Below are 22536 nucleotides of genomic sequence, written 5' to 3'. Positions count from 1 at the left end.
TAAGTTCAGTTTCTTCTTAGCACCTGGCTATCTCTGCAACTAGGGTTATAATCCCTCGAATATTCCTTCCATACTAAGTTTAGCCTTGCACATATAAATAAATAATAATGTGAAATGGTGGAGAGAATGATGGGCTTCCCTTTCTAGGGATCACATCTGGTAGTTGCAGCTCTATACTGAGTGGAGCGAGATGAATAGATAGATAGATAAATATATAGATAGAGGGATGGAGAGAGAACCATGTGTATATCAATCTTAATTTATACATTTATTCAGTGAAGCCCGGACATCGATTTCATCTAATCTGGACCACATTATGGAAAATGTGAATACATGACTACTCTTTACCTAAGTTTCAAGTTACCGTAGCATGGTAAGGTAGAACAAATCAACAAGCAATGAATCTTTTCCAAAAATGGATGAGAGAAAATTGGGTACACCAGTCTGATTCATTGGGCCTTCTTCTGAGACTCTGCCGAGGATAAGGTAGACATGTCTGAAGCAGTGATGGGCCTGTGCAACTGCATCCATGAGATATTTCAAGTTTTAGAATAAAAAAGTTCAAAACCTTGGAATAATAAAAGAAGGTAAATGAGGAAATAAGGGTGACAAGTAATTATTAAAGAGGGAAACAACAAATGTGCAGAACTTCTTAAGGACACATCTAAAAAGGTGTACAACAGGTCTCGTAATTTACCGAAGCAGCAAATATTACAACTCTAATTTTGATTTTACATGAAAATAACTTCTGGGCTTTTGGAAAGAGGCAGCTGAATTTCAGTCCTATTAGTGTGAGGAGGGTTTTACGACCAGAATATATTTTTAATCTTTAGGAATTGTCATTGCAGATCTTTAGAAAGCACGCCAGAAAAAAGAATTTCCATCACCAATTAAAAAAATAGCTCACTGCAGTTTCACCTCAAATAGATAAATCCATAACAATATCAAAATTCAGGAAACTCAAATAGCTCTCTGTAGTTTCATCACCAATTGATAAAACCATAATAATGTCTGAATTCAGGAAACTCATTTTTCCCAGTGAATTTTTGTGCACACCTGTGAAAATCTATGTACAAAATCTCACATTGTGACAAAAAAATTAACTTCTTTTGGATAAAGTTTGTACTATTCTATCACTCTGAGAAAAACAATGGTTTGTGATACCATCCCATCTAATTAATACATCTGCCAAACATCAAATTTTAAGGTAGTTTCCAAATTCATATATTCCCATGATAGGCCCTACTGTAATTCAGAGACATGAATCAAAGTAAAAAAAATTAAGGATGCTCACAGCATTGGAGACAGAAAACCAGTGAAAGCAGCGTTGAATCGGATCATCAAGGGAGGGAAGAGAATCATGATTCCAATAAGTCAACGACTTGAACTCTCCCTTCGCCACCCATTTATCACAACATGCACCGCCCTCCTCAGAAATCCCTTCTTTACTCAGCACAAAGCCTGTTTAAGTCAAAGAAAATAATGGCGATGACGAAAAATAATGATGATCCTGATGATCATGATTTGAATAAATGATGAATGAACTCTCTCTTCGCCACCCTTTATTGACACCATAAACACCCCCTCTGCATAGAAATCTCTTCTTTATTCTGCACAACGCCTGTCGAGTCCAAGAAATCATGATGTGGATGATAATAATGATGATGATGATGATGATGATGATGATGTTATTGATTATGATTTTGATTCGATTAGTTGACAACTTGAACACTCCTTTTTGGTACCCAATTATTACAACATGAAACCCCCTCCACATAATCTTTAATTTACCCAGCACAAATCCTGTAGAACTCAAAGGAAATCTTGGTAATGTTTCCAACAAGCTAAAGTCTAGAACTCTCTGTTTGCCACCCAATGTTTACAACCTGAATCTTCCCTTCACTGAACTCTCCTCTTCACTCAGCACGAAGCCTACTGAACCCAAATAAACTAAAAACAATAATCCTAATAACGTCAAAGAATTGCCATTATCCCCCTCATTCTCATTCAAATCGATGAAGATTTCGCGTTCGCATTGTCATTAGGTTAAAAAAACTAAGAAAACAAAGAAAACCAAAACACAAGAAACCACCAGAAACTACCAGAAAACCCATCTGGAAGAGGAACGGCGGCTCCATGCAGCTTCCTCCCTCGGAAGAACGCTTGCTCAACAGCTATCCCGTCCGAAATCTCCCCTAAACACATCAAAAATCTACAATGTAACTCGCCATTGTACAAATATTCTTCAAATCATGGTACCTGTGGTGATGGGTTTGAAGTAATCGGAGACGGGGCACGGCCCGTCATGCTTGATAACGCAGGGGAGAAGGTGGACTTGCCCGCTGAGCTCTGTAAGAGAAGAGGCGATGGGTTTTGCTGGGCTGAAGCAAAGTTTTCCTGTAATACCGCCGCTTCCTCCAGCCAGAGCTATGTTCGCTTCAGAGTCCATGGCAGTTGGAGGAAGAAGCTGGAGGAATTGTTACCCAATGGGCTTTTATGGGAGAGTTTACTGTCTTTAGTGGTGGAGAGTTTACCGTCTTTGATGGGTATGTCCTCGTCTCCTACGAGGGTATCTAGGGAACGGCACTGCCGGGACGTGATGGGACGGATGACGTGTGGTGACGGACGGGGACATGACGAGAAGTTTGTCACTTCTCCCGTCCCGTCACACGTCCTAGGATTTTGAAAAAACCCGTCACATGTGCATCACTAGGGAACGGCACATCCGGGACGTGACACCCCCGATGTGACGGAACAGATGATGGTCGGTGACAGACGGTGACATCACCGTCCCATCACACGTCCGAGGATTTCTGAGAAATCCGTCACGTTCGCGTCACCGTCATGGTTTGCGGCATCCCCCTCACATCCCTGTCACCGGACGGCGTCACCCTCACGTGTGACGGGAAAAACAACCTTGCGGAGGAGAGAGAATTAGAGGGGCATATCTCCAATTATCTTTGGATGGCATCCTTTTGCGCGCATGAACTAATGCAGGGACTTTCTGCAAAATGCCAAGAGATCGAGTTAGCGGCACCACGTGGCGCAATCTCAGCTGTAGAAAAGCCTAAATTTAACGATTTTTGAGCTTTTTGATCATTTTTTAAAATCCGTCACGGCCGCCCGTCACATCACTCGTCCGAGGCCCCCCGACACCGTCGCGTTACCATCACGCCCAGTTCGTCATCCGTTATCGTCACCATCACAGGCCCCTAATTTTGTCACCGTCACCATCACGTCATCCGTCATGTTGTCGTTACCGTAGTGTGTGACATGATGGATGATGGCTGCCGTTCCTTAAGCATCACGCGTCACCGCATCCATTGGCTCGTCACCGTCACACATGACGAAAATATATGTATAGTCATAAAGACTTGAGCTTGAGAGAGAGAGGGTGAGCAGGAACGATTGTTTTGGGGAGGTTTGGAGGTGAAGTTGCAGAGCTGGAGTTGGGGAAGATCTAAAATATAAAAATCAAGACTTAAAGAAATTGGTTTTTGAAGAACGTTATTATCTGAGCTAAATAATTGATTTGGCAACGATCTCTTTTCTGATTTTTTATATTTGATGGATTATGGCCTATTTTTTATTTAATATAACAAAATTTTAGCTTCTGGAGAGGATCTCCCCATCCGCTGAGAAGCTGATTAGGGACGGCTTCGACATGTTACATTGGTTCAAGACCAGACTGATTTTAAATTCTATCCTCTTTCAAAAAAAAGCATTTATGATTATCAAATGAAACTTTTGTTTTTTATCATCTTTATTATTGACAATCTTTGACTCCCTAAAATACATCCACAGTAAGCACCTGAAGTGAGATAAACTTTCTCCAATTTTCTCTGATTTGGATAATATCTGATGGGGACTAGTGGTCAATCTTTTGTGGATGTTGTTTGATAAGGTTTAGAACTTACTGACACCAGGGGAGATGGATGTCCCAATATTTAAAGGTTTGTAATAGGGATGACAAACCAGTCATCATGATCTTCTGTTTTTGGTATGAGACTAATGACGAGATAATGATGGGACTATAATGAATTCATCATAGAATGATTCAGATGTATGAAAAGTTATAAGGTTTTGAACTTACTGACACCAAGGGAGATAGATGTCCTAATATTCAAAGGTTTGTTTAGGGATGACAAAGCAGTCATCATGATCATCCTTTTTGGTATGAGACTAATGACGAGAAAATGATGGGACAATAATGAATTCATCATAGAAGGATTCAGATGTATGACAAATCATGATCATAATCATCATCATCATCATTCTCATTGCTATCATGATACATTATTTAGACAAAAGTACCAAAGAAGAGTGAAGCTACATAGGAGCATGCATGTGTGAACCTCTTTAAAGGGTCAATATCATGGGAAATGGATCATAGAACCAGTTCAAGAAAATCGATCAAGTTGAATCTTGTATCACATCGTCATCATCATTGTCATCCATTCATCATCATCCTGGATGCAGATCCAGAGGTTCAAGACATAAATTACAATTTCTAGCATATCCTTGCACAATTATTAGGCTTTTATATATTTTCCTATGGTTATGCTGAAGGGAAGTTGAAATCAATTGAGTTGCCTACCAAAAAAGAAAGAGAATTATATTATTTCCCTTATATTTCAGTTTCTTCTTAGCACCTGGCTATTGCTGCTACTGGAGGGTATAATCTAAAACTAAATGTACAATTTGGGAGGCAATAAAATTTTGCTACCCTATATTTTGCATGAAGGAAAATATAACTGTTTGTTTCACAGTCTTCTTGTTTTTTGAACACATGTTTATTTTTCTTAGTGGAATAACTGGCATTTTGAGTATCCTTATAAAGTCTCAAAACCTAAATATTTAGGAACATTGCCTTTTGTAATAGTTAAACCTTACATCTTTCATTCTAAAATTAAATCAAGTTAAATTTGATTGGTGACTACATCAGAGATGATCTAGTCTGGTTATTGCTGAGTTGGAAACAATGTAGTGTCACAATTGTTAAGGTTAGCTGGTGCATTGATATATCATGCATCGATCCGCTTGGTACGTCACAGACATCATCTCTGATGATGATGGTGATGTTGTGCTGACGTGGAGCACATCAGAGCCATGCGATTTCTTGATCATGAGATAATCCAACAATGATAGAAGAACATAATAGTCAACAAAATATGGGATGCAACCACTACTAGATCACATTGTCCAGCTATCACATCCTTTGGGATGGATGCATCTCCGCTGACCAATTTATAAAAATACCATAAATTCAATATTTGATGTATGTGCATTTGGCAAGGATGATCTATTGTATTTAATGCACTAACCAAATGGTATAGTAATTGTGACATCCAAGAACTAATCAACAACTAATCTTGATGGCAGAGGTTGAATCAACTTCTAATCTTGATTCAATCTGAGCTGTTCTTTTCCCTGAGTCTAGTGCCTTTGTTTTATGTGATAATAAGGCATCATCATATAATTTGGCAGAAGGGATGGTCAGGATGAAATCCTACCTGTTCACTGTGAATGATGTGGCATAAGGGATGGTCAGGATGACACCCACAAAAAAATGTAGTATGAGGTAATTTAGTAGGCCTTTTTGAGGATTGTTTCCTGGCCATTCATCTAGATCTATGCAGTACCAAAAAGGCTCGGATGTTTTCTAACTTTAAGTATTTTCCTGGCAGTTCAATTGATTCCATATGTAGTTCCGGATAGTCTCGGACGTGGACATCTGGATATTTCAACTTCGTCCAAGCCGTCCTGTCCAGGGATTTGTCCATTAAAGAAAAACGTCGTCCGCATCCCGACCTTGCTAGTTTCGTCCCACCTGAAGAAAAACCATCCTGTCCCTCGTTCTAGACGAAAAAATAATATTTTAAAAAATTAATATACTTTTTGAAGTTTTTTAGGGAAATATGGAGGAGAGAGAAAGCAGAGGTACATATGTTCAATTACTTTTGGATGGCATCAGTTTGAGCGTGAAAAAAAGCAGGGACTTTGATGAAAAATTTCAAGGAATTGATTAAGAGATGCCACGTGGCAAGATCTCAACCGTCGGAAGTGAATCCGACATATTTTAGTCCATCCCTTACCGTCCATCCTTCGAGACCTCCGGACGGGACGGTTTTTTCATCCTACGATAGGAAAACCATCCTGTCCGTTCGTCCCAGGATGAGTTTCCGTTCCGGTTTTCGTCCAATCTCGCGGGCAGGATGTTTTTTTCCTCAGAAGATGAAAAAAGCGTCCTTCCCTGCACTATAATGTCCACTGTCATGGGTGTGTCACCATGATGAATGACGCAACGGATGACGTTTGCCAAGTATTTTGCCAGAAATAAGACATGTGAAGCCTGGAAATAGCTCAGATAATTTCCAAGTATTTTGTCAGAAATAAGCCATTGAGATATTTAATTACTTATTATGTTTAGTATAAGCCATGTTCGAAGAACTCGTCGGGGACTGGTCCTTCCTCAATTCCACCCCCGGCGCGAAGAAATCCCATCGGATCACCGCCATCGACGCCATTATCGCTGCCGGCGAAGATATCATGATTCTAGGGCTCTTGCGTGCTTCCTCGCCTAGGGTTTATCGATCCGATTGCTAAGGTTTTCTTATCGCCTCCAACGATTTTCTGTTATTGCTGACGGGGATCAAGGAGAATCATGATTCTGTGAGGTGCTGGCATGGCGTTGATGCCGTTCCGGAGAGGTTTTCCCCGTTTGATTCGGCTTTCGTCGGCTATTTTCCTGCCATGGGGGTTTCCATTGTGGAGTTGCTCTGGTCTTTGGCTCGCCGCTGTTCTCCAGGTGCGAGAGTGGTGATCGGGAAGAACATCCTGGCGTGGTGACATCCGATTGGGGCCGAGAAAATCAGATTTTGAGCAAGCCACCAAGGAAAAAAACTTTAGAATCGTCGTCGAACTCGTCGATGAATCTTCCGTTCTACAACTTTCTTGATCGGTAAGATTCTTCCCGTTCACACTTGAATTTCGTAAATTTACAGATCTAATGTGCAAAAGAGTCGTACCGAACCCAAAATTTTTTGAAAAATCTTAGCAGAAAATATAGAAAAAAAAGTTTAATATAACAACAAGATATGGTCATTTCACATGCTTAGTTACATAATAAAATAAAACGATTGATGGCAAAATATTAATTCAATTTCTAGAATTGTGGGGTTGAAGGTGACATACATCATTAGGATATCATTATAAAGTTCACTAGACCACAAGTTTTTTAGTATTTACTCCTTGTTGATTCATTTGCATACATCCCTTGATATTTACTCCTTGTTTACCAAATTTATGTTGTTGGTGTTTTTGAGTTTAATCAATGAATTTATACTTTCTTGTACTCACGTTAATGAATCTGGTTATTGACGAATACAAGGTTGTCTTTAGCGTTTGCCATTTCTTACAAAAATTTGGAAAAAACCGAACTGAACTGATACTGTCGGTTCACTAGACCACAAGTTTCTTAGTATGTACTCCTTGTTGATTCATTTGCATACATCGCTTGATAATTAATTTAAGATGCTATCTGTCCTTTGCAGCTCTATAGGGCCCTCAGCTCTATAGTGCAGGAAGAAAGAAGGAAGCTCTTCAAAGACAAAACCCAACAAGCCCTGATGAAAAGGGCTCCTGCCCACTTCTCATCTGCCTCCTCCCCATCTCCAAAACCCATCTCCTCTCTTCTCCTCTCCCAAAACTGCCTTAACTACTTGCAGAATCTCCACCATGCCAAGCCCTTCTCCTCCTCTTCTTCCCACGGCAGACGGCCCAAGAAGAAGATCTACCACCGAGAACCAGACCTGGACAAGGTCATGGACTTGCAGAAGAAGCCTTCCCTCATCCTCCATCTAAGAGAGCTCATCCTTAGCCGCCACGGCCGCCCTCTCCTCCTCCGAGACTTGGAGAAAGAAGTGGGATTTGTGAAGAAATGGGCATTCATGGAGCTCATCCAGAGACAACCCGCCATCTTCAAAGTCTCAGGTGGCGCCTCCCCCGTCTCTGTTCATCTAACAGAGGCCGCAGAGACCATCTCCAGAGGAGAACCCGCCGCTAGATCCGCAATGGAACCTCTCCTGGTGAGAAATCTCTCCAAATTACTGATGATGTCGTTGGATTGCTGCCTACCCATGTCAAAAATTGAACTCCTGAGAGAAGATCTCGGCTTGCCGGCGGATTACAGCAATTCCCTTCTTCCCCGGTACCCGTCTTCCTTCTCCAGGAGGGCGATCGACGGGCAGGATTGCCTCTGCCTGGAGAGCTGGGATTCTTCTGCTGCCATTACTGCCAGAGAGGAGAGGTTAAGCAAGACTGGCCCTTTCTCTTTCCAATTGAGTTATCCTGCCGGGTTCAGGCCCAATAGAAGGTACTTGGAGGAGGTGGCCAAGTGGCAGAAGATGGAGTTTCCTTCGCCTTATTTGAGTGCCAGAAGCTTCTCTCCCGCTACTCCGGCTGCCCGGAAGAGGGCCGTGGCTGTGCTTCATGAAGTGCTAAGCTTGACCATGGAGAAGAGGCTGAGCTCTGACAAGTTGGATGCTTTTCATGATGAGTATCAGCTGCCTTGTAAGCTGCTGCTCTGCCTGGTGAAGAACCATGGCATGTTCTACATCACTAACAAGGGGGGCAGAAGCACTGTCTTTCTCAAGGAGGGTTATGTTGGGCGCCATTTGAGGGATAAGTGCCCTCTCTTGAGATTCTATGATAGGTTTCTTGCTCTGAGTGGCAGATCTCCCTGCTGCTCAGAGACCCTTAAATGGGAAACTCCAGAGCCTATTATGTGACTTATCTCTCTCTCTTTCTCTCACTGTTCTTTAATTTTTTTCTTTTTTTTTTTGGAGTTTTGAATTGTGATCACATGCCCATGCTGTGGTCACCAATGAGGATATCCCAGGCGGTCACCCATCCTGGTGCTGCTCTCACTTAAGCACACTTAACTTCAGAGTTCTAATGGGATCCTGTACACTAGTTTGCTGATACTAGTGTTCTCTAATTTATCCTGTCTCTTGCTATACACATCATTTTGTTAGAGCTCTTAACCCACATGAGGCCTTTTAAATGATGCAGGGTGATTAAGCCAGATGGGGGATGGAATGACTTATGATAACCTAGGTTTGGTTAATGACTTATCAAGCCACAAAATCTAGAGCATATAATGGTGGTGTGACCCATTTCCTCATCTGATTGCGGGAGTATTGTCTTACAACAACTGCAATAGAAGAAAAATCCAATTTCAAAATCCAGAATGATTGAATATGTGATTTCTTTAAGATTATTCCTCATTAATTACCCAGAGCCCAGAGCCCCTTTTAAAATATGTGAATGTATTCCTCATTAATTACACCAAATTCAACAATAGCAGAAAACTACACAGGAAAAGAATAGAAATAGTAATGCCAATCGTAGAGTGTAGAGTGGACATTTGGTGCTAGCGTGTATGGTAGTGCTCTGTGGGAAATCGGCGCTGCAAGAAGTGGACGTGATAAAGATAAAAAATTAGGGCGTAAAATTTATGTTGTTGGTGTTTTTGAGTTTAATTAATTAATTTATAAAATCATGTACTCACGTAAATGAATCTGGATATTGACGAATTGTCTTTAGGGTTTGCCATTTCTTGCCGATATTTGGTAAAACTGAACCGAATCAGTCCCCTCGGTTCGGGAATGTCGGGTGTACCAAAATTTCAGAACCGGGTTTGGTTTCAGAAGAAAACCGAACTGAAAACTGGACCAAATATTATATTAAAAAATATTTTTAAATGAGTTGAGAGTAAGTTTTGAAACCAGGTTGGTAACGTGTACAGGCAAATATAGCACCATCTGCCCTAGCCAGCTTTACACTTTATGATGTAAATTAATATACCTATATAATATAATCTGCAAGCAGATAATACATATATGAAAAATTCAGGAATAAGAAAATAAGATAGATACACAAATAACATTTACAAAAAAATACATAAATATGAAAATAACATAACTATTCAAATAAAATATACACAAAATATATACACATGAAAACAACATATACAAAAACACATAAATACGCAAATCAGATAAAGCATGAATAACATAAATTAAAAATACATAAATATGAAAATGACATAAATACACAAATAACATATATGAAATTAACATATAAAAAAATAAACAATATGAAAATAACATAAAAAAAATGCATAAATATGCAAATCAGATAAAGACACGAGTAACATATATAAAAATACATAAATATGAAATAAACATAAGTACACAAATAACATCAACACATGAATAACAAAAATACAAAAAATAACATAAATACAAAAATAATGTACATATGCAAATACCATATTATACAAAAACACAAATAATATAAATAGAAAAATACACAAATGACATGAATATGTTAATATGCAAATGCATGCTAAACCAAAATGTAAACACCTAGATGTGTGATCGTGTAAATACCTAAATATTTAAATATATAAATATGTAAATGTGTGACTACGTAAATATGTAAATATATGACAACGTAAATACAAAAATTCAAATGTAAATATAAAAAAATGTGCCACAAATACAGTTTTATCTTTGATTATGTAGTGAATCCATAGAAATAATGGAATCTTTACGTAGTATAGTTGTTTATTTAACTCTTTTAATTTGTAATTTTACCTACTTTTGACTTTGATTTTTAAGCTTTCAATATGATTTTTTTCAGAGGCATGTGACCGAACTCATAGGTTTTACCTAACCGAAACCAAATTCTGACAGAACCGAGACCGTGCCAAAGTTTAGGTATAGGTATAGGTATTGACCAAAAACCAATACCGAGACTGAAACTTTCATTCCCTAGTTATCTTCACAGGGAATGTTGATAAGGGTTTTAATACTCTTTACACGGCAATTATAGAGATGCAAGGAGATAAATATAAAATGCATGATAGTTAGATGAGGGACATAGAAAGTTAAAAAGTGCTAGTTAGTATTTAATAATATTAAGACTAGTATATATGAAGGATAGCATATAAGAGATAGTGGAAAATAGAGATGATCAATGTTGTAAAGAGATACTGATGAGATGAGGAGTTGGATTAAGAGACAGGATAAGAGGTGATGGCGATGATATAATGGGATGTGAAGATAGATGGGAGTGTATCGAGTCTAAGAATGATGATGAAGATGAGATGGTGCTAATCAGGGAAAGTTAACCTAAATCTTTTGTTTCCATTGGACTGCGCCAATTTGCTGATGTAAAAAAGCCTCTTCGTCTCTCTTTTGCCCTTCTTCAATCACCCAATATACCAAGAACCTACTAATGTATGAAGCAAGTTCAAAGAGAGTTTTTCAACTATCAGGACCTCATCTTATATATCTGAGGGTGTGGATTGAAAGAGAAAATAAACAAAAAGAAACCCTAGAAATGTAAGATCGCTCAACCTTCTAGATTTTCAGATACCTAAGTGTTGAAGTTATATTAATCTTGGTCGTTCATTTAACTAAATTGTCTCCTTGCTGCTGCCATCACATCTGGGGTTTCATTAATTTTGTTGATATTTTCTGTAACTATTGACACATATTTGTCCTTCATATTGCAATCTGGGGTTAATATTGTTCCTAGAAAATAACATAAAAATATAAGGGAATTAGATAAGAAATGAATATGTGCCATGGCAATGCGTATCTGCACGCCATGTCTCATATTATTCCCTTTACTTCAACTGTGCGCAGCATCACGTACCTGAAAAGCTAGTAAGAGAAAGCGAATAAATAAAATAATCATGTCTGTGTAATGTGGCAATGCATTAGGGCATACCAGGTCTACATTTGTTTCTCTTCCACCATTCATGTGTAAAAATGTGTCTGCCACATACATGCCTCATAGCTGCCATCATGACTTTTGATTTTCCATTGAATAAAATAAAGAATATTGAACTGTCACTTTTCTGCCAGCACTATTAATCAATTTGATCTATTTTTTGTATTGTTCTGTGTCACACTATCAAATAAAATTTAAAACGCATCAGTTTATTATTGTTTTTTATGGCATAGAGATTTGGAATGCCATAATGACATATTTTTTCAATGATTAATAACTATAAACATATTGGAAATTGATGCTTTTTTGCCATTCAATAAATCACATGACACACATGACTGGGGAAATAATTGTGATCAGAAACCTAAATTAGAATTAATCAATATTTATTACTCTAAAATAATAAAAAATTATGTAACGTAGGAAAAGATTGTCTCAATTTTTTAGAACTTGATTCTTTCAGTAATTTTCTAGTATTAATTCAAATTGATTTCCCTTATAAATAGAAAATATAAATTAATTTAAATTTAACGTTTAAATATTCTCTGCCTACGAAACACCCTTGACAGTGCTTTACTAGCCTTTTATTACAACTGATGATTGTGAACATGGATGGAGTGGAGCAGGTGAATGAAATATTATTGCTAAATGTGACAGAGATGAGACCAGATACACATCAGCAAGATACATAGTGAGTGAATGATATTGTGTCCCACTACTGATAGCAATAGATATGGACACATGTATGCTGCAGTGAGCGACAGAGTTGATAGTGGCACATGATAAAAATCTAGGCTATTCTTCATGACGTAACCTATGAAAAAGGACAAAGATTTAAGTGTAAAAAATATGAAGATTACCATCATCATGTGCCTCATGTTCCAAATGGTGCTTCTCTTCATAAATCTTGATCAGATTATGAAAGAACCAAACATTATAATCTTAGGTAGAAACAAAATCCAAGAGTGAATTTTTTATAGAGAAAACACCACTTATTTGCACTTAAAGCTTCGTATTTTTTACATTGATGGAGGGTTGTCTAAGACCATAGATTATAGAGGAGAGAAAGATAGAAGTACCCTCAAAACTCTTGTATTATTAGACATCAGATCTTGAAGTGGAAAAAATATAAGACATTTATTTGTTATCTTTCCTTGATTCTCATCAAGGATCACTAGTGTGGGGAATAACCCTCTAATTAAGAATTTGTTTTCATAAAATATGGATTTAAAATTAACCTCAAATTATTCGCCAGCATATGTCCTTTGATTCATCAAAAGATACATCAGTCATTGGATAAAAATATGTTCTTAAATGAGTTGCACTATCTTGATCTATCACATGTACTGGAAAAATGAATAGTGAAATTGGACTTTGACCCATTAAAGGAGTCTTTTTCCTTTGACCAAATTGAATGAAGCTACGTGTGCAGCCACTTTAGAAATTGATTTGGGGCATTGATTACATAATATGGTCAATTTGTTCTGGGCCACACGTCCTACATCTGAATTTTTAAAAATAAAATTTATTATTTTCCTCTATTGACTGAATTTTTTTAAATTAAAAAATAAAAATATAAGGAAAAATTATCATTACCATCGACTGCCACCAGTTATTGGTGGACGCCAATCATTCTATCAAATCAGTGATTGGCGAACACGAATCATTGGTCCCAATTCAAAAGAACATAATTGTGACACATGAAAAATCATATTAAATTATATTCATGTACGTTTTACATCTATAGATACTGAAATGAATAAAAAATATATCATGGCTGATAAATGTCTTTTCTTTCCAAGTATTATTTCATAACCTACACAAAAATATGAAAAGCTCAAAAGAATAGTAATTTATTCTAAAAATCGTAAACCTTAAATACCATCCATTTATGATTATTTTGATTAATATAAATATAAAAATAGATGAAATTACTGGAAATATTATATTATGTGTGAGTATGTAATATGCCTAAACTTAATCATTGCTTTGAGGGAAAGATATGCGGCCAATAAACCAATTACGCACTCCATATCTTGTTCCACAAGTGACACATATAATGAAGTCTATGAATAAATGATCAGACTTCGTGAATTATAATGAGATTGTAACATGAAGATCAGTAGTGTTTAAACTTGTGTCTAAAATATTTCTATTTGAAGGATACTCTAGAATGACATCAAAGTATCTAGAAAGAGTAGCACTATTTATCCTCACTCATATGATGAGTATGGCCTATATGGTAGCCATTATTGTGGAGAGAATAAGGATAGGTAGTGGTTGCTCTTTATAGGAAAGAGTTCACTAAATTATTCCCTATATATACCTGAATGGCATTATACCAATTTGTCAATTAGGTCGATTCACGTTACTGTTGTGTAAGTGGTCCTTAAACCTGGGACACCAATGATGTCTTGTAGACAAACAATTGTATTTGCTTATAACCTACGAGTCTCTAATCATGAGAATCTAAATAGCCTTATTTGGGTGCATCAAGGAGTTTATGAAGACGATTGAGTGGTCAGTATGTGATCATCCACCTTTACTATAAGACGTGACAGCTCACGGAAGACGATGCGATGAAGTCCTTGTCCAAATTAGTGAAATATCAGAGAAGAGTTCTCCGATGATTTTTGTATCCATCAATACTAACTTTGATGACTGGCTAGGATTAGATAGTTGACCATACCCTAAGTCACCCTAAAGAAGTGAAGTGGATGAGGGACTATTCATACACAATAACTAATGATGGACATGTTCCATGAGTGAGTTGATATACACTCCTTTGTATCTTCTAGAGAACGAGGTGTTGCGTTGCACCCCATAGGTTGGAGACGAGACCTATTAATTGGGTTAAATTGATCTATATTATGATATGGTTAATTGATTTGGGAGGCCAATAAAAGTTATTGGGTCACCATCGCCCCTTTGCTCTTCTCTGCCGAGCTTTTATCCATGTTTTGCGTTCCTATGTTTGTGTCTTCTATGTTTGTGTTTTCCCTGTATTTTCTCGTATCACCGTTGTAGCGAGGGGAAAACCCACTTATGAGGATTTTTCCCCTCCTCCCGCTAGTGGGCCCAGACCCCCTCTTATCTCTATTTTGTAGTTTGAAAAGGGGGCCCATCCATCTCCCCTATAAAAGGGAAAGGGTGGGCCCTCTCAAAAAAACACTCTTTGAAATTTGTTTTGAGAAAAAAATCATTGGAAGTTGAAGAGTCATTTCGTGGAGGGAGGAAGAAGGGAGAAGGAAGAACGGAGGAGAAGAGAAGGAGCAAGGAGAAAGGAAGGTGCCGCCACTACCGCCCAGCCCATGCTGTCGCTGCTGCCATGCCGCACTGCCGCCATCGCCGTCCAGCCGGCGCCGTCACTACTGCCTTGCCGCACTCTCGCCGCCGCTGTCCAGCTCACGTTGCTGCTGCCGCCCGCGCCGCACAGCCGTCGCCGCTAGAGCCGCACGCCTCCGCCGTCCCGGGATCGTGCTGCTGTCGTCGCTACCCGGCGCCTCACCTGTGGGTCTCCGTGCACCGCTGCGTGCAACTCTCTCGCGCATCAAGCCACCGCACAGGCCGCCACCGTCGGCGCTCGTGGCCCGCTACCCGCTCCCGTGCATGCCCGATCGCTTGAGACGCGAGTCACATCCTACGACTGCCGCTCGCCGCCCGCATCCTCGTCCCCTCGCCTGCGTCAGTCCAGGTTGATTGAGCCGCTAGCCGCCCCCCCTGTGGCCGTTGGCAGCCGCTCGCGTCACACTTCCTCGCCCGCACTAGCCGGGCCGCTTGAGCCGCCAGCTGTAGCCTGCAGCCGCAGTTCATTGCCCATGCCGTGCCCCTCGCCCGCGCGCATTCGGGCATCTAAGCTGCTCGTTGCACCCACGGGAGGCGACAGTGCCCTTGCACGCCCGCTCGCGCCGCCCCGTCGTGCAGTCCTTGTGGGCCCTCTGCTCGATTGCACGCGCCGCACCGGAGCCATCGACCATCGACGCCCTGTGCCACAACGATCCACAACCGCCTACTACGGCTCCTCATCGCCGACGAGACCGCAACAGATTGACGTGCGATATTGAGATAACCATCGCCGGACGCGATGAAAGGTACGCCTCCCCACCTTCGTCCTTTATCTTTTTCAGTGCACTTTCAATTGCCTCCACCGCGCTCGGGTTAGACGTAGGTGAGAGGGACAGGTTGAGAGAAAAACAACAGAATAGTAGAGTGTCCTACCTGCTTGGTGCGAGTCGGGTTCGCCCGTCCCGTGTGAGCAAATCCAGCGGGGACCGTCCCATTTGACTGCGTAGTCATTCTCGACTCCTCGGACGAGGTTCGAGAGGTCTGACCTACCCCCCCTGGGCGACTCCATCGAGTCCCGGAGATCGGCACTCACCTCAAGTCGGCACTTGCACATACGACAACTAGACGCTCGTGCATCTCATCGTAGTTCGTATCTGCCTAGTATCATTATCGGACGACGCCTCAGCCGTAGTCCGATACAGGCCTCATTTCGACACCGAGCCGACATCCTCGGTGACGACAAGACGACGCTTTGACAACGTCCGACATCACTTCCCCTTCTTCTCCTCTCCCTCTATAGCTCTTCTAGATTCTTGATGCAATCGAGACGGAGCTTGTCTAGGTGAAGGAGGAGATTTAATATGTTAATGGTCACGTGGGTACATCTAGAGACTACTCTCATGAGTAACTTGACGCAACTCACTCGAGGATCGAAGAAATCACATGTAAAATCCATGAGCAGGTGATTCATTTCCTGTTTTTGTTGATGCCATTAGAATTATGTTTGAATTCTTGTTGTAAGAACTCAATGTGATTCATGCACATCAAGGCCCTAGAACCCAACATGCTAGTACCCTAGAAATACCATTCAGTTATCTTTAGTTTTTCTATTCTATAGAAAACGCAATCAGGCATTGGAATGAAGTGTTAAAGATATCGATTACCCCGTGTTTATAATGACTAATACCTTATAAAATTTAGATACATGCCTTTTTTAGGAATGTTTGAAACAACCCCTGTTGTTATGCAAAACACATTCGTGGTGATAAAGAGTGAAAACTACTTTTCCAGGTGATATTTTATAGGCCACAATCCTTTTTGCAAGCAATATCACTCATCACAAGAGGTTGTTTTTTTGAAAACAAATCACAAGGGTTGTTACTTGGTGTTTGGGGCTTCCACGAAGTTTATTCATAACTAAAAATATGAACTATTGTTTCGTACTAGCATATTTCACCATTTAAGGATAAAATGATAAATTTATGATTTTTATATATCTTATTTTTTTATATCTTATTGAATTTTGAGACTAACCCTAGTTGACTCCTTAGAATCATGTGGATTCCTCACATCTTTTTGTAGTATTATTTCAAAACAGGACTTAGGTAAATATAATGATGAATTTGAGATTCACATGTGACGTAAGTAGACACCTAAGCTATCTATCAGATAGTTAGAAGAGCCCGCACTTGAAACCCATTCAAACTTCCCTGAGGACCGGGTCGACTAAAGGCAAGAATTATGGAACTAACCCACAATTTTAATTTTAAAGGCTTGTTTTCAAATCTAGGAAGGCGAGAATGTCGGTTCAGGCTGGAAATCAAGATATATTATCCCACCAATACCTTGGAGTTAATACCAATGGCTTGGAGATTCAGGGAACTTCTATTATTCGCTTCTCCCCTCCCTTTGTATGACATCTTGGATTTCTGCTCCTGACTTGTTTTTGGAGGCCTAGTGCATCAATTTCTTTGATCCATTCTTTGTTCCAAAAGAGTGTGGGAGAGAGAGTTCAAAGGTGATAAAGATTCTTGGAGAAAGAACATCACTTAGCCCTTGGGAAAGTGACAACAAGGTTTGTGTGATCTCAAGAATGTCTGACTTTAATTTTCTCACCATTTTTTCTAGATAAACATTCCTGAGGATAGCCTAGATTTCAAGCTTCCAACGCATCAAGAAGCACTAAAAAATTCCTCATGTGGCAAAAGTTAAAGCATTTTTTGTCTATCACCAGCTCGACGAAATGCCGTTGTCCATACGTTGCGGCGGAAGGTTTTCTTCAACGTTAAATCTTATTGATTGCCCTAAAATTCTCTAAAAATCACAATTTATCATTAGAACTTGTTAAAAAAAAATAAATATGTATTTCATTTACTTAAAGTAGTTTTGACTATTTTTAATTTTTTTGATTGATTTTCCTATTAGAAATTACTAAAATGTCCAGAAAATTTAAATTACCTAACATAATTATTTTAAATCTATTTGAAATGAAATTTAATATATAATTATCTGATCCTTGTCGATTTGACCCTTACCCCAGGAAGATTTTATAATTATTGTTGCATAAAATCTGAGACTTAAAATGACATATTTAACCCAAACTCTAGTTAGAACCTACGCTTTCTACCAAAGCATATAATATCAAAATTCTATCAATGAGAGTGATGATAACCCCAAGTAATTTGTTATCTTATATATTGGTAAATAAAAAGGAGAATGGTGGATGCCACAAAATAAAGTGTTAGGGTAGGTTAAGGATAATGCATAAATAAACATTAATAAGATAATTTACTACCAACAATTGACATAAGAACATAATATATTTGAAGCTAGTAGATAATGATGGGGAGGGTGGATGGTATAAGTGTTGGTCCATATAAGGAGTGGATGATAAAAATAATAATCAACACTCCCTTTTAGAAAATAACTAAAATTTCTTCCAAAATAAGAGACCCCATTTTATTTTCTCCTTATCTTATTTTTTCCTTCTTTTTTTAGAGTGATAAAAAAATAAGAAGTTAGAAACCTCCCTTTGCTGACTTTCATTATATTTCTATTGATATAAGAAAAAAAATAGAACCATACATCATGGTATTAACCTCTTTATAATTTAATTGTAATAAATTAGAAAAACATACTTTGGTAGATTCATAATTTAATTTCAAATTAGAATTTCTTATATTGACCACATAACTCGAATATTTGAGACAATAAACAAGGGAAATACTTTATAGAATCGATGAATTTTTTAAAAAAGATATATTTATTTTTATAAAAGTTTAATCTCAAAATTTGAAGTGACCACATTGTTGAAGGACAATTTTAATTGATAGTTTTTTTCTTAGTCAAAAATAAAGTTTGGAACTCAAATCCGAGATGGTGTACCTTGACCTTGATCAAGCATTCACACAACTGGGAACCCAAACATGTGAACTGAGGCAGAAAGCACCCTCGAAGAATGGTCCCATTTCATCACTAATCATGGTGATATCTATACAGTGCCAAGACCTATAACTCAATAGGACATAATACATAAATGTTATTTTGTAAGGAATTCCAGCTAATGGTTGGCTAATTTTAAAATAATCACATCATAGCTATTTGCTTTCTGCTAGTTACTTACACATGAAATGTGTCAAGATTTGGATATGTACGCTAAAATTAAAAATATTTATAACTTCATGCTCATATTTAACCATTTGGATTTTCATAAGTATGGATCCTCTCAGATCAGTATCATCAGAATTCTTAAACAGAAATCCCATTAATCAATGAACACCTAAGTGAAAAAATTAAGAGAACCAAAATAATGAAAAACTTTATATTCATGGATAACATATTTTAAAAATTTAAATTTCACGTACAAAGTAATTTTTATACATTATAATCTTTACCATAAATACATGTATCAACTCAATTTATTTATTGGATTGAAAATAAAAAAGATATTGGATTTTTTTTGTGTTTACTAACGCATAAGCTGAATTTTACTGTAATTAACTTGTTTAGTTACTATTGTGGCTTGTATTCAACTTATATAATTATTTGTAATGAACACTCTATTTTAAGATATGCGTGATGAAGAGAGGAGGGGACATCCACATAGAGGTCGAGGGGATATATCCTCATATTTCTGAGATTGGTGTCAAAATAATTTTGCAAAAGCAAAGGGATCTTTCCTGCAAATTTAGCGGCGATAAAAAATGCCAAAATAATCAGACTTATATTGCTCGACATTCAAACCTTAATATTTGAAGAGCCATCCATCGTGATTGAGCTCAAATTTTGAGGGCTAGTTCTTTCCATTCATACGAATGAATAAAATAGTAGAGCACGAAAATTAAAAAAATTAATTAAAAACAAGGGGCCAAGAAGGAGTTGTCTCACTCCTCTCCCTGATAATCCCAAATTTTGGTGTTTAAATAATGATTTTAAGACCTTGTCTAACCTATCAATGTGTGAGGATCTGAGATCATTCAACAATTTAATTAACCTCCTAACCTACAGTAAGTAAGGGTCGAACCGCAAGGAGCAGGTAATTCAGTTTAATTTCTATTTCCACTCAATCTTTTCTATCTTGTTTTTTTAATTCAATAATTGTTTTAAGATTTAATAGATTTAAGATTTCAAGTTTTAAAGTAAGAATAAATATTTAATTATCTTAAATTCGAGTTTTAAAATAATTCAAAAATTGAATTCAAATCTCAGATAGATCTGGACTTAGTCTAAGTCCAGTTCTTTATGAGACGCGCGGCTGTGCCCTGCGCGTGTTGCGGCGCGCGGCTGTGCGATGCACGTGTCACGGCACGCGGCTGTGCGATGCACGTGTCACGGCGCGCGGCTGCGCAGTCGTGTGCGGCAGCGGCTGAGCGCTGTGCGTGCAGCGGCGCGCGGCAGCTCGCTGCACGTGTAGCGTCGCGTGGCTGTGCACTGCGCGTGTCGCTGCGCACGGCTGCACAGTTGTGTGCGGCAGCGGCTGAGCGTTGTGCGTGCAGCACCGCGCAGCAATGCGCTGTGCGTGTAGCGTCGCGCGGCTGTGTACTGCGCGTGTCGCTGCGCACGGCTGCACAGTCGTGTGTGGCAGCGGCTTGCAGCTGTGCGCTATGCGTGTAGCGCTCGTGCACTACAATGCAAGATCTAGTACTTAGTCGAAATTTTGACTAAGTCCTAGATCTGCTTGTAGGATAAGCTCGTGTGTGGCTTTGTGCGACAGTGGTGCATGGCTGCACACTGCGTGTGCAGTTGCATTGCACAATGGCACACAAAATGAGCGACGGCAGCGCACTTACCAATTTCTACTGTACACAATGATAGTGAAATGAGAAATAATGAACAAATTTAGTTGGATATGTTGGAAAGTTACAATTCTATACTTTCCAACCCAACTAAATCTGTCTTAAAAAGAATGATTCAACAATTACTGAACTCTAAGAAATCATATTTACCTTGTGTCACACCCCTGAACGGCTAGGAAATGATCCTCCTTAGAATCTTCTCAGCTTTGCTTCTTCACTCAACTCAATTGTTCATCAACAATGGAGGGTCTCCATTGTTAAAACTTTGAATTCCAACAATACTTCACTCTTAAAACAAAAGTTCTAGACAACTTAAACATTGTTTTTGAGAAAGTATTTATAGGATTTCATCTCTCTAAACTGCTTGGATTTTTTGAATGGTCCAGCTTGATCCATAACTGCCATTTGACTTGGTTCTTGTTGATCCATAACCGCCATTTGACTTTGTCCAGATTGATCCATAACTGATATTTGACTTGGTCCAGGCGCCCTCCTTGATTCATTTTCATCCATGTGCATTATCTCCAACTAAGTATCTGTACTTATTTAAACAAAGATGAGATCTAATCCACTTGATTCATAGAATCAAGTGGGGTTAGTAAAAATAAACATATATTGAGTAGTAAAACATAAAAACTCATCATTATATATGCTTAAATGATGATATAATTTATCACAAAATTATGTTTATCTCTCCCCTCAGTAAAAATATCTAATTTTCTCTCTCTTTTTCATTCTTGGATGCTCGAACACAGTCTGTGCTTATAGGGGATCTCGCCTGGGATCAAAATTAACCTGGCATTGTATTCGATTTTCAGTTTATTTATTCATTGATCTTGATTTGTGTTCTCATAAATTTCCTCAGATAGTGAGAAATGTACTAGCCCTAGTCTTAATTCAAGATGGAAGTTAGCTAATGATCAAGTCTATTATCACACATACAAATATAAGAAATATTTGATGGATTGTCTGTTCCGTACTTCTAAATCCCTACATTCTCCACCAACCATCATTGTTTAAATATCCTATATTAAGTAATCTACTTACGTCATTATTTTTCTTATTAAGGATTTTTTTGATAATTAGGTTGAAGGAAGTGAAGACCTATAGTGTATTTATATTCGTAGGTCCCTCTTTCAATTCTTTTTACTTATGATCTTTAGGGATCCGTCCTTAATTTATAAAGGAAATCAATATAGAGCATCCCCATTAAACCTTGGAGATCAAATGTAATCAACATTAAATCTGTTAAATGTTCATTCTACATAGCTTAATTATCCTTCAAGTCTGCTTCCATGTGAACGAACCCTCTACTAATCATATACATCTTAAAATACAGTCCTCATTATGAATATTATTATTTAAGCCGATTACAAACAACTATGGTAATAAACTTAGTTAACTACATCAAAACTCAGATTATCACAATAACTTCAACCATCCAATATTCTAAAGAATATAGAACAACAAGATCAAATGACCAATCTCATTCATCTTTGATTTTTATTCCTCGTGTAGATGATTGGGCTTTTTCCTTCTCAGTCTTTGCTGTTATCTCATTTAAGTGAATTGTAGTCTCTTGGGAGAGAACATAGAGATAAAATTTGATGTCATCTTAAGCTTCCTACAAAAGAAACCTGCAAGATGAATG

At 38.4% G+C, this 22536-nt stretch overlaps 3 protein-coding genes across 3 annotated transcripts; 2 read left to right on the top strand and 1 right to left on the bottom strand.

The window, feature by feature from the left end:
- Window positions 1-293: 293 nt before the first annotated feature.
- On the bottom strand, window positions 294-2468 carry LOC144707610 (uncharacterized). The gene is made up of 4 exons (XM_078580817.1): window positions 2260-2468; window positions 2103-2195; window positions 1295-1461; window positions 294-521 (listed from the first exon to the last, which is right to left on the bottom strand). The coding sequence occupies exons 1-4, from the start codon at window positions 2447-2449 to the stop codon at window positions 450-452; spliced, it is 522 nt and encodes a 173-aa protein (XP_078436943.1). The 5' UTR covers window positions 2450-2468; the 3' UTR covers window positions 294-449.
- Window positions 2469-6438: 3970 nt separating this feature from the next.
- LOC144707403 (uncharacterized) lies at window positions 6439-6849 on the top strand. Its single transcript, XM_078580507.1, has 2 exons — window positions 6439-6585; window positions 6658-6849. Exons 1-2 carry the CDS (start codon window positions 6439-6441, stop codon window positions 6847-6849), a joined length of 339 nt encoding a protein of 112 aa, XP_078436633.1.
- Window positions 6443-8982, top strand: LOC144707815 (protein WHAT'S THIS FACTOR 1 homolog, chloroplastic-like). Its single transcript, XM_078581061.1, has 2 exons — window positions 6443-6961; window positions 7554-8982. The coding sequence occupies exon 2, from the start codon at window positions 7629-7631 to the stop codon at window positions 8787-8789; it is 1161 nt and encodes a 386-aa protein (XP_078437187.1). The 5' UTR covers window positions 6443-6961; window positions 7554-7628; the 3' UTR covers window positions 8790-8982.
- Window positions 8983-22536: the final 13554 nt, after the last annotated feature.

The sequence above is a fragment of the Wolffia australiana genome, chromosome 9 (genome assembly GCF_029677425.1).
Source record: "Wolffia australiana isolate 7733 chromosome 9, ASM2967742v1".
Classification (NCBI taxonomy): domain Eukaryota; kingdom Viridiplantae; phylum Streptophyta; class Magnoliopsida; order Alismatales; family Araceae; genus Wolffia; species Wolffia australiana.
The sequence above is the reverse complement of the archived record's forward strand: the minus strand, read 5'-3'. Positions and strand labels throughout refer to the sequence as shown.

Coding starts and splice junctions, on each gene's coding strand:
- LOC144707815 (XM_078581061.1), top strand. CDS start 7,629: ATGAAAAGGGCTCCTGCCCACTTCTCATCTGCCTCCTCCCCATCTCCA.
- LOC144707610 (XM_078580817.1), bottom strand. CDS start 2,449: ATGGACTCTGAAGCGAACATAGCTCTGGCTGGAGGAAGCGGCGGTATT. Junction 1,462..2,102: donor TCTTCCAGATGGGTTTTCTG/GTAGTTTCTGGT, acceptor TGACTTAAACAG/GCTTTGTGCTGAGTAAAGAA. Junction 522..1,294: donor GGTTTTCTGTCTCCAATGCT/GTGAGCATCCTT, acceptor TCATGGATGCAG/TTGCACAGGCCCATCACTGC.
- LOC144707403 (XM_078580507.1), top strand. CDS start 6,439: ATGTTCGAAGAACTCGTCGGGGACTGGTCCTTCCTCAATTCCACCCCC. Junction 6,586..6,657: donor TGCGTGCTTCCTCGCCTAGG/GTTTATCGATCC, acceptor ACGGGGATCAAG/GAGAATCATGATTCTGTGAG.